The sequence below is a fragment of the Lagopus leucura genome, unplaced genomic scaffold (genome assembly GCF_019238085.1).
Source record: "Lagopus leucura isolate 7727_CA_CO unplaced genomic scaffold, USGS_WTPT01 Super-Scaffold_100017, whole genome shotgun sequence".
Lineage (NCBI taxonomy): Eukaryota > Metazoa > Chordata > Aves > Galliformes > Phasianidae > Lagopus > Lagopus leucura.
In genome coordinates this window covers 14,907,193-14,918,453 of record NW_024962271.1, presented here as the reverse complement: position 1 = coordinate 14,918,453, position 11,261 = coordinate 14,907,193, and the positions used below count along the sequence as shown (strand labels likewise).

The 11,261-nt window shown below is 47.6% G+C and overlaps 1 protein-coding gene across 4 annotated transcripts in view; it reads right to left on the bottom strand.

Annotated features, from left to right (window-relative positions):
- Positions 1-434: 434 nt before the first annotated feature.
- The window catches only part of NLRC5 (NLR family CARD domain containing 5), a 36,060-nt gene continuing 25,233 nt past the window's right edge, over positions 435-11,261 (bottom strand). For 3 of the 4 annotated variants that reach the window (XM_042877202.1, XM_042877204.1, XM_042877203.1), the window contains 19 exons: positions 10,942-11,007; positions 10,764-10,847; positions 10,597-10,680; positions 9,975-10,061; positions 9,494-9,574; positions 9,136-9,219; positions 8,534-8,614; positions 7,864-7,947; positions 7,450-7,533; positions 7,284-7,367; positions 6,550-6,633; positions 5,567-5,650; positions 4,902-4,985; positions 3,814-3,897; positions 3,525-3,608; positions 3,297-3,380; positions 3,090-3,173; positions 2,081-2,164; positions 435-1,627 (listed from right to left, as the gene is read on the bottom strand). In XM_042877202.1, the coding sequence (XP_042733136.1) occupies positions 1,546-1,627; positions 2,081-2,164; positions 3,090-3,173; positions 3,297-3,380; positions 3,525-3,608; positions 3,814-3,897; positions 4,902-4,985; positions 5,567-5,650; positions 6,550-6,633; positions 7,284-7,367; positions 7,450-7,533; positions 7,864-7,947; positions 8,534-8,614; positions 9,136-9,219; positions 9,494-9,574; positions 9,975-10,061; positions 10,597-10,680; positions 10,764-10,847; positions 10,942-11,007 (1,573 nt within the window). In that variant the 3' untranslated portion in view covers positions 435-1,545. Of the gene's footprint in view, positions 1,628-2,080; positions 2,165-3,089; positions 3,174-3,296; positions 3,381-3,524; positions 3,609-3,813; positions 3,898-4,901; positions 4,986-5,566; positions 5,651-6,549; positions 6,634-7,283; positions 7,368-7,449; positions 7,534-7,863; positions 7,948-8,533; positions 8,615-9,135; positions 9,220-9,493; positions 9,575-9,605; positions 9,865-9,974; positions 10,062-10,596; positions 10,681-10,763; positions 10,848-10,941; positions 11,008-11,261 lie in introns of those variants that run through there. The other variant, XM_042877206.1, reaches the window with a different exon arrangement.

Sequence of the window (11,261 nt, the reverse complement as noted above, 5' to 3'; positions counted from 1 at the left end):
GAGCCTGTGTGCTGGGAAGCTGTAGGGAAGCAGTGGCACCACAGCACTCGTGTGCCACGCTGTTCCTCCAGCAGACACTAGAAAGCTTTGCATCTGCAACCTAGACCTGAAAACCCAAAGTGAAGAGAAATGCCATATTTGGTGAAGTTTATCCTTAAAATCCAGTGTTTAAATCTCAGAGACTTGATTACTTTAACGAGTTACGGTCTACTAAGAAATTTCACTAACATTTTTCTTGTGGCTTTGTCAGAGTATAGCTATAGACCTGATGCTGACCCTAAAACAAGGCCGGCAGCTCCTCCAGGAGGAACAGACGTCAGCTGGTCCCCAACCCAGGGCCCAGAGCTTCCGCCTCGCTCCCACTCCTGCCCTGCCCAAATCACAGCACTTTGCTCTTTCCAGGCAAACGCTGCTGTAAACAAAATTCCATGAGCTCACCACAAGGATTAAATATTTACAGCACAAACGCATAAGGAAAACATTATAACACAAGTTAATAAATAATGAGGACGACATAGCAGCAACGCAAGCCGTCGTTCCACGCAGACAAGGGGCAGTCATGGTTGGTCTCAGCAGTACATCAAACTCAGTGCTTGGGATCTTCTCCCTTTGGTCTTCACGGGTCCAGCAGCAGCACAGCCAGGCTTTGGGATTCAGTAGTAGAGGCCTGAAGGATCCTTTCTGCAGGCCACACTGCAGCATGTCAAGTGAAATCATTCCTCACTTCACCTCAAAGACACAGTGCAATTGGTCATCCAAAACCCCACCGAAATTCTGGAAAGCAGGCATATCCTCTCACACAGAGCAGTCGCAGTTCTCTTACAAACTGTCCTTCAGCCTCAGTACTTTAGTTTTCTCACTGAAATACAAGGCAGTATCAGCCTTTCCATGTAATCGCCTTGCAAATACAGATCACTGTCCAACAACCATTGCTGGACAACCATTGATCCATCATTTGTACTGCAATAACACGAAGGCTTTACCAGGAAACAGAAGCAATTCTGCAGGAGGAAGAGCCTGCTATGAAGCAAGAAACAACCTATATTGCAGTCCTTAGAGGTATCTCACAAAGAGCTATACACAATTTTCAAGCAGCTTGTTCCAGTGCGTTTGTAACTGTGTCAACAGTTTACAGTTCTATTAAAAAAAAAAATAATTACATCCTCTCCTGGAGGATGTTCATCCTTTGATTGGAACATCCTGTAGGTGTTGCAATCTTGATTAAGGATAATGAAGTATTCTGCTGGTTTTCTGGAAGTGTGATCAGATGCATCTCATCATCCCAAAGCTAGCTGAAGAGTTGGTACACCGAGAATGCTGCCTGCTCAGCAGCAGCTCTTCAGTCTTCTGGTTTGCATAAAAGCTCACCATAAACAAAACACACGTAAGTGCTCACATTTTGTCCAGTGCAGTGAAGGAAGACATAATTACAGTTTTAACTGGAGGAACTTTGGTTTCCTGGGTTCTTCAGGATCCCTTTTAGTGCAATTCTTGAGGTCAACGAGAAACAGAGAGCAATTTCAATCAGGTGAGGGCTGTCCTCCGCTAACAGAAGGAGAAGCACAGCCTTGGGTCTTGACTTGTCAAACTTTCAGCGAGGCCCTTGGGCACTGGATTGTCCCACAGCCTGCAACAACAGCAAACACATAAATGTAGGACTTGGCATGGTGGGCCAGAGGCAGCACACACCCAACACAGCAGTTAACTGGAAGAAGCAGCTTTGGATTTTTATAAAAGCTGGTCCAAAAGTGAGACAGGAGCAAAGCAGTCATGTCTCAGCAACACAGCAGCAATTCAGCAGCTGCCTGCCTGCTAAAATGGACTCACTGATCTAGGCTGGGAGAGGTTAAGGTTTTGAAATGTCCTCAAGCCAGGACTTCCTTTTGTTCCAGGACTTTCTCTGGCCTGGCAAACCCTCAGTTTCCTTGGCTTGTGTCTGGATGCCCTGCAGCATTCTAGTCCATGCAAGCCAACCTGGAGCAGCAGGCCAGCACAAGACACATCTCTCCCAGGACTGGTCACCCCAGCTTCCCCTAAGCGGGCCAACACTCAGCCTCAGCCCTCAGTGACACCCACTCACCTTATGAACTGAATTTCTGGGCACCTGACAAGTTCCTCTGCCAGCTTTGTAGCACCACAGGCACCAATGCGATTTTTCTCCAGGCTGTTTTTAAAAACGAAAAGAGTTTTAAAAAGCAAAACCGAATCAAGAGCAGAAAACAGCAGAACCATCGCTGCCTCTTTTCTCTTGAAAAGCTATTCTTTTTCACAAGCACAGCAATGTTCCACAATGGACAGCAGCCTCGTCTTGATGACCACAGCCCTATTTATACACAAAACATGCACTGTTGCCCACAACCTCCTTCTAGCAATAGGACTTGTAAGCTCTACTGCATATTTTCCCCGCTCAAGACAAACAAAACTCAGTTCCTGATCCCGTGAACCACAAACTATTATTTCTGTACAGCTGAGGGATGGAAGGCACACGCCATATGTTCCAAAGGGCCACGGGGAGGGAAGCAGATGATGCTCCCTACAATGGAGTAGCGCTGCACTGTGATGCCACTGGATCAGAGCTGAGTGGGTAACATCAAACCCAGATCCAGCACAGGAGCAGCATCAGTGCTTCCTGTATTCTCCTGTGGCCCAAGACCCACAGTCTGGCCACTACAGCCTGGGTTATGCATTTCTTGCCCTGACACAGGCTGTATGAGAAGGGTACTCGTCTAGACCACCCCAGGCACCAAAGAGAAGTGACAGACTGCAAGCAGCAGCTCACCTGAGGCCGTTAGATGATATGATTCACACTCAAGGAATATCACTTTGTCTTTCCTGACTCCAACAGGAAGCATAGGCGGGATAGTTCTTGCTTAAATACCCACAGCAAACACCTCCAGTTAAATAAGTCTGCCTCAGCACCTCTGTGCTCTGTGCCAAGCAAAGCTGGCCTTTGGCAGCAGGCTACATAAGCATTTGGAGAGCAGCAGTCTGTCTGCTGCTCCTAGCATTCATCCCACAGAAGTACTGCAGCTGAAGGCTCAGTGCCACAAATACAAGTCTTCTGGTGCCACTCTCAGGGCTGTACTCACTCTAACACCTTCAGCTTTTCCATCCCTGGGAGGATGCTGGCCAACGCTTGGGCTCCTCCATCACCAAGGGCGTTCCAAGACAATCTAAGACAGACAAGAGATCCCAGGCTGTGAGTCAGCCAAGCCCAACCGAGGGCGGTAAGTTCTGGCTTTGACTTAATGCCTGAGATACCTGTGATCTCCATTCCCACCCGTTCCCACACTCACATTATCTCCTCCATGGCAGGGCACTGTTGGAAGCCACGAGAGAGTAATTTTGAAGCATCATCAGTGATTCCACAGAGTTTCAACCTGGAGCAGAGGAAAGAGGGGGAAAAAAATAGAGAGGGTGCAATGTGGTGGCATTGGAGCTGGTGGGAATCTGGCCCCAGCACCATCTGCTGCAATGCTACAAAGCCACGCTCTGCCCAAGCAGTTCAGCACCCTGGTACTCACTCAATCTTCCGGAGGTACTCAAAATGCAGCAGTCCCTCAGACAGGGCACGGATGCTTCCTTCCCCAAGGCCATTTTCAGATAAACTGTAAGAACAGTAGGAAACTGGAGTAAAGACATTATACCAGAGTTAGCAACCGGTGGAAGGATTGCCTTCCATGAGGCCACCCTGAGCAGGGACGGAGCCTAGATGCAGCCCCATTTCAGTTGTGGGCTGAAATGCCTCCCACTTGCAGAGCAATACCAGTCCATATGCTTGGCAGCAGCCCCAGTGCTCCTGCCACAACCTACCTTATCTCTTCTAACAGTCCACATGCCACCAGGGCTCTGGCCAGCTCCGTTCCTCCTGCTGGCCCGATGTTATTGTGCTGCAAGCTAGCCAAAGAAACACAAGTATTGGAGGATTCTTTTAGAATAAAGCTGCAATAAAAGCTTACATATAACTTGCCAAGAAGAAAGCTGAAGCATCTTCTGAATCAGTGTCTCATGCTGATTGGTGTTCCTGCTGCTGCCAGGGATACCTGGCCCTCAGGACAAGCAGCTCACTGGTTTTGCCCGTGCTCAGAACAAAGGAGCACAATTAGCCAGCTGTGCAAAAGCAAATGCTGCATGGCACCACTGGGAGCCTCCAGCTCTGCGCCCACGGGATCAGTTTGAGATGGTGAGGAACAGCATGAGGAACAAAAGTGGATGGGCCTCAAGCCTGCAGATTTCCTGACACCGTCCCAGTGAAAACAAGAAGCTACCCAGAGGATTGAAGCCTCTCATCACTGGGATTGCTTCTCTAAGTTGTGTTTTGATGATACTTTAGACAGGATGGAAAACATATGGCTCTGCTAACTGAGCCCAGTGACCTCTTTTAGCTCATGGAATTCTTGCTTCGCTGCTGCAGTGTAGCAGGAGGAAGTCCAACATGTTGGAGCTCTAGAAAGACTCCAATATATGGTTTAAAAATGTAACACCACTGAGTTCAGCACGAAAAATGACTGCAAGGTACCTGTACAGAATAGTGGAGGGCCACAAAAGCTGTTCGTATTTATCTTTACATTACATCAGAATAGGAAGATAGATGTGGTCTGTCATTTTATGTCAGCAGGTCACAATCAATTAAAAGGGCTGCTTTGCTGAGAATACAATGTGTGGTTCATCTCTAAAATGAACACTGCAAGGGATTACACAAGAACAGCTGATGTGACACCAGTGGTGGAACGACTTCAGATAAGAAATAATGCTGTCAGTGTTTGATGCAGCAGGGTAACTGAAGAGGGTCCCTCGATCCTGAGCCCCTTAGGAGCTCGGTGCACCACTTCAGTCTATGCCTTGTTTCATTTTCAGTGCCTTCTTTTGGCCGTCCAGCTAATTCCCAGGCTGACACTTACTGCAGGATCCTCAGCCTGCTCATGCGAGGCAGACAGAGGGCAAGTTTCACCGCTGTCCCATCTCCAAAAGCATTCCTTGATAGTCTGGAGGGGGCAGAAATGAAATGTTACTGAATGCAGTGAACTACAGAGCCTCATTCCTCAACTGTGTGTCATCCACACAACTCTGTGACCTCCATTCCTCATGTGCATGGGGCTGTGCTGAAAGGAGCTGGGGGTGGGCAGAAATAACAACGAGTCTGAAATCCTGCAGCAGAAGTAAAGGAGTGACGTAAAACCCACGACATTCACACAGAGGTGATGCCTCTGGCCATCACCTTAATGCTATGAGGGTCAGCCACAAAACAGAGCAAGTAACTCAGATTTGCTGTTCCTAATTTCTTAAGCACCACATGGGCTGTGCAGCACTGTGACACTGGCTGTTCAACTGCAGATCCATCCCTACTGATGCAGTCTGTACAGTTCTTGGGATCCTCCAGGCCCCCACAGCTCCCACACCCAGCACCATGCATTCCTATCCTACACAACTGTGATTTTTTTACCTTGCTCTCCTAAGAATCAGTACTAAAACTGATTTTGGCCTTACTGGAGTCAGAATAGACTTGGTTTCTATGCCTTGATTTTTGCCCTGCTTCTTGAAGGGCCATTGGAAATGACCAACTTACATTAGCTCCTCGAGGTGCTTGCAATTGGCAAGAGCTTCCATCAGCTTTTCTCCTCCAGCAGGACTAAGACAGTTCCCTGAGAGGCTAAAATAAGCACGAAAGACTCTCAGTGACTGAACAAGCAGCAGAACGTGTCAGTGTAACCACCTCACTGTGGTCTGGGATAATGGGAGCTTTGGGTCTCTGCAGCAACAGCCTACATGGGGCTGCAGCAGTTTGTCCTGAGAAACAGATCTCTGGAAAATGGCCCAGGGTTTTGCCCTGCATTTTCCTCAAGCACTGAGCCACACACGCCCTGGCAGATACCAGGGTGAAGGAGCAGTTTTTCTGCTCCCAGACGGAGCCTTTTTCCTCATTTAAGCAATTCCAGGTTTTTAATTCCAGAGCTGAACTTAACAGATAGTCTGGGTGTTCTCAATCTCATTCCCCCAGAGGAGGAGCTGCATGGATCCACATCTCAGAGCAAGAACCTCATCTGACGACAGTATCCTCGCTCTGATGAATTCCCAATTCCACCTCTACTTCCATCAGGAAAAGAAGAGCAGTGTAGCAACTCTGGGACTATCACTGTAGGAACCCTGTGCAGGGTTCCCAAAGAAACACACTGCATGGATATGAGACTTGCATGATTCCCCACAAGCTTGTGGACACAGGACACAATCAAACCACGGATCTCCCTTGTCAAGCAACTAGCAAAGCATGGCAAGTGTCTACCGCTGCCTCTGGGGATGGCTGCATGAGGGAGGGCACAATCAGCCTCTCTGCTGGCAGAAAAATTCAATGCCAGATCCAGATGTACACAGGCAGGAGAAGGAAACACCTTCCATTGGTTTTGTACATTTTGTATGGTGTCTTCAATTACATGGAAAAGACTGGAAGGAGGCGGAACGCTGCAGGCAGGAAAGCAGCAGAGGCTCCCTGCCAGGCATCCCCACCAACTGGCAACAACACCAAATCATTGCAAACAAAACAAAGTGACTCACTCGATTCTCTTCAAGTTTTGCATTTCCAGCAGGACAGCAGCTATATTTATCAGGCCTAGATCTCCAATCTTGTTGTGGCCTAAACTTCAGGAAGGAGAAAAAAAGGCTTGTTGTAAAGGAAAATGCTAGGCATCACAGTACGACATCTTGTTTAACATCTCACATCTGCTGGATGATCATTTTGACCTTGACAGCAGAATCAAAGAGCTGCTTGTCTTAACATTCTCGTGAAAGACTCATAGCTGTTAATGAGGCATTAAAAAAATTACAAACAGCAATCAAAATCACTGGGTCTTGTTAAGGGGTGGGAAATTACTTCAGCCAGAATTCCAAGGCACAGCTGGTCTTCCAAGCTGCTGTGGTAGAGAAGGGACAGGACCTGGATACAGGGAGATGGGGGGCAAAAAGTCAGAGCGAGCCCTAGCTGAAGACCTTCTCAGAGGGGGGTGATGGATTTGAGGTTCTCCCAGGAGAAAAGGGGGTCTGTGGCCCCATAGATTTCAGAGAAGATGTAATTACAGAGGCTCCATTTAACCCACTGCAATGGAGTGGCGTTAGACTAAACTCTCCCCTTTTCAAAATCAGGCTCTGATTTCCTTGAACCCAAGGCACCTTAAACACAGCATTTTGTAACCACCTTGCTTTTGTGTATAAGCACATTGGGACCTTAGCAAACGTCAGCACTAAGGATCACCTCTCTGCTGAGGAGAGACTGCAAGCAAGGAAAAACTTACTTGATTTCTTCCATGCAGTGCATGGTCCTCAGGGCTTCTACGAGTCTGGAGCAGCCATCGTCACCAATTCCATTATGGTTCAAGCTGGAAAGGACATCGGCAGTAAAACATTTCAGTCATGAGTTGAGGGGATGGGCTAGCAGTGAGCTGAGCTCACAATACTCACATCAGCCTTTTCAGAGATGGCATTTCACAGAGTCCAAGCACAAGTTTAGGAATGGCAGCATCACCGAGCTTCATGTGGCCCAGGCTACAAGATGAAATAACACAGGAACAACTAACTGCTCATGGGCAGCCATGCGAGCACCCAGAGCAGAGGAGAGCAGTACAAGGGCAGAAGAGAAATGGAAGTGTCTCCTAGTCCCATGAATAGGTTTTAGTAAAACTGGATGCTTTTGGATGCTGGTAAAATACCAAGATCCCAAACCTTGTCTCTCCCACCCATCCTTCATTACAAGTAAAAAGGAACTGCTGCTTTTTCCCTATGTGACGCCTGTTCGTAGTACAGGAAGAAGAAAGGGTGTAGTGTCATTAAAGCTTCAAGAAAGGTACAGCAGACACCAGCATCCGAGGTACTCACTTGAGCTCTTCAATAGCCTGGCACCTCTGCAGGCCTGTGATCAAGCAGTCAATTCCAGCTGGTGTAAAACTGCAAGAGGTCAGCCTGCAAAACAGCAAGGATCAAATAAGCACAGTTCTTAGCACGATGTAGAAGAGGAGCTTACTTCTTCACTGCCCTATCTCATAGCTGCTGGACACAGGGCTGTGAAAACTGGGCAGGTCAGATCTTCAAAACACAGAATGTGCAAGTGCCAAATAGCACATAATGCCTCCGGCCCCAGCATTTCACTGGGCAGAGATACCCTCTGCAAGCCTGCCTCCCATTTACATGCAGCTGAAGGGAGCTGTGAAAAGGATTCAGTGCTGTTTATACCAGACAACCTATTACACACAGCAGGGCAGTATAAAACGATGCACAGTGCATACAAGAGCCGAGGTCTCGATCTCAAATTGCTTCCATTTGAAAAAAAGAAAAGGGAAAAGCAAAAACCTCAAGACATGACACCTCCACAACCACCTACAATGCACACTGCAGAGTGCTGCTCAGTGCACAACCTCACACAGCTCAGCAGAGATCACAAAGCTCACGGCCATACTCCAGACAAAGAGCATTTCAGAGAGGATCGGGGTGAGGCACAGTGTTGAACAAACTATAAAGCAAAAGGAAGAAGTCCCAGCTGGAGACATACTCAAACTTCTTCAGGTCTGGAAAAGGCAGCAAAATGCTGACTAGCATTTCTGTGTCATCGTGGAGTTCAACATGAGACCACCTGCAAGAACAGAACAGTGGATGTGAGAAGATGATCCACTGGTGACAAAAGGTCTGCATTAAGCCACAGCTAAAGCACCTTCATTGCTGGGACACTCATGTGATGTCAAGATATTGACACGTGATGAGGCCCCACAGCAGCTCCCAGCCACAACAGGGCTGCACAGATGAGCTGGTCAGAGGGGAGAGTGAGATGCTTTCAGAAGACACCCAGGAAGCCTCTATGGGGTCTTTTCTATTACCCATCCAAACACTGTATTTAGGGGACTGAGAGGACAAGCACTGACCTTGCACTGGCCTCCCCCCCGCCCTCCTTGATTTCCTCCATGCAGTGCATGTTCTCAGGGCTTCTGCACGTCTGGAGCAGCCAGCACTACCAATATTACTATGCTTCAAGTTGAAAGGATATCCCCAGCAAAATGTGCTACTCAGTATGAGAGTAACACATCCCCATCCTGACCATAAAAAGAAAATCTACTCCTTTTCCCCCCGGAAAGTCTTCTGAGATGCCTAATGACTCACCTCAGCTCCTGAAGCTGGGTGCATTTGTCACGAACCCTTTGGTAGAAGCAAGCCTGTTTGATTTCTGGCTCATTCAAATTCAATCTGTGTGACAAAAAAACACCACCAGCATCAGTGTCCATCAGCAGTTCCCACTGTTGTACACAGCGTTCCCTCTGCTGCAGCTGGAGCCCCTGGAGATAGGCTTAGGAACAGGTCAGGCTTTGGAAGTGCCCTCTCTGAGCAAGCTTCCCTCTGCTGTGCCATACAGAGGTGTCCCAAAACTGAACACATGGAGCTGAGAGCCTCAAATACTTTGAAGTGTTTTTCATCACAAGGTGAGCAGCAGAATAAGCTGAACAAAGAGATGCCTTCTCACCTGCTAACGACTGATCCCACCTTTTCCAGGCAGTGTGGGAGCCTTACGCCTAGCTGGAAGAGGCTTTTCTCTTTATGTATCCTGGAAGGCAGAGATCAGAGAACATCATGCATTTACTTTGCTGTCCAGAATAAAAACCAGGAGCACTGGATGGGGTAGAGATTAGCATTCATGCTAACCACCCATCTCTGAATGGATGTGCAATGTTTCAATTAGTTCCTGGGCAGCCCTTCTCTCATGGAAGATCAAGAACAGCATTTCCTTTCCACTTATCCTTCTAAAGTAGGTGACCACAAACTTTCTAATAACTTCTATCCACCAGACATTTGGGTCTGTTCAAGTTGGCTCATGGCTTACAAATGCAATACAGTCTGAGAACAGAGAAGAAAAGAACAAATGAAGCTGCTGGCTTCAATATTGTTCTCTTAAGACATCCAGGCTAAAATACCTAGAAGATAGTAGAAGTTGAGCTGCTACTTACGTGATCGCAGTGATGTTTCCATGGGCCTGGACAGCCAGCTCAAGAAGGCTCCTGACCCTCAACTTACACACCCAGGGCTCTTCTATGCTGCAAAGCACAATACAACAGAACTGCTTTATTCACATGCACAGATTCATCTCTGCCTCTGGCAGCTGAGTGCTCAGCACCCCATATACACGCAAAGGCTGCTCTGCTGATCAAAGTGGTGTCTGCAGAGGAAACAGGATGCCAATGAAGAACAAGCAGAGGAGGATGTAAACCAGCTTCTGCCTGCATATCACTGACAGCAACAACAACAACCCTGGCTCTCGTGGCTCTAATGTTAACCAGAACTCTGGTGAGGACACAGTGCAAAAAGGTGTTCACACAGAATCAAACCCTTCTTTGTAAGGCAGGTAGAAGTCTACAAATTCAGAACAGTTTCTTGCCACAGTTTTACGTGATGCTTCGTAATGAATGAAGCAGATAAAGCTGTAATGCAACTCAGAGTCCTGCATGGGAATTTCTCAGGCCATCACTGCCTGTCTTACGAAGCACAGTTCACAGTTGCTTTTGATGACAGACCTCAAGATTACCAGAGCAGCTCCACATCAACATCTGAAGCAGCACAGTGACATCATACCTGATTTTTAGAGGACCTGGAGTTTTGCTCAGTGAACGTAAAAGCCCCTCTGCAGCATCGACTGTCACGTTGTTGTTGGAGGATCTAGAAGCAAAGATGATTGTAATGAATGGCTTACAAACAAGCCCAGTGTGTCCAAGCAGACCTTCCATCAGCCATTCACCCACATGCATTCTGTCAGACTGGTGCAGTTCTCCAGGACCAACCACAGCTTTTCCAAGTGCTCTGGCTGAAAGCTGCATTCTGTGAGCCTGAAAGGATGCAAAAGAAGAAAGGTGTCAGTTCTTTACGATCAGTTCAGGCTTTCTGACTCAGAAATCTCAGGCACAAATCTGTATTGTTTACCTCAAAATCTTTCTTGGGTCTTCTCTGCTTGTCAGCTTGATGATTAAAGTTGCCTTGGAGCACAGACTGCAGAGAAAAGACACGAGTGTAGGATTTGGAGAGAAAATAACTATTTACCCAATGGTCAGAATTCAGAATGGTCAGTACATCAGACTGCACACAGCAGTGCAGCAGAGCAGTGACACAGTGACCTGGTCCAGCTCAGGATGAGAAACCAACTCAGTGCTTCAATAAGGTCTCACTAATGCTAAGACAGCACTGATAGTTAGAGAAGCAGTCCTGATCTGCCCTGCTCTCATCTGCCTCCTCCAGCGCCTGCA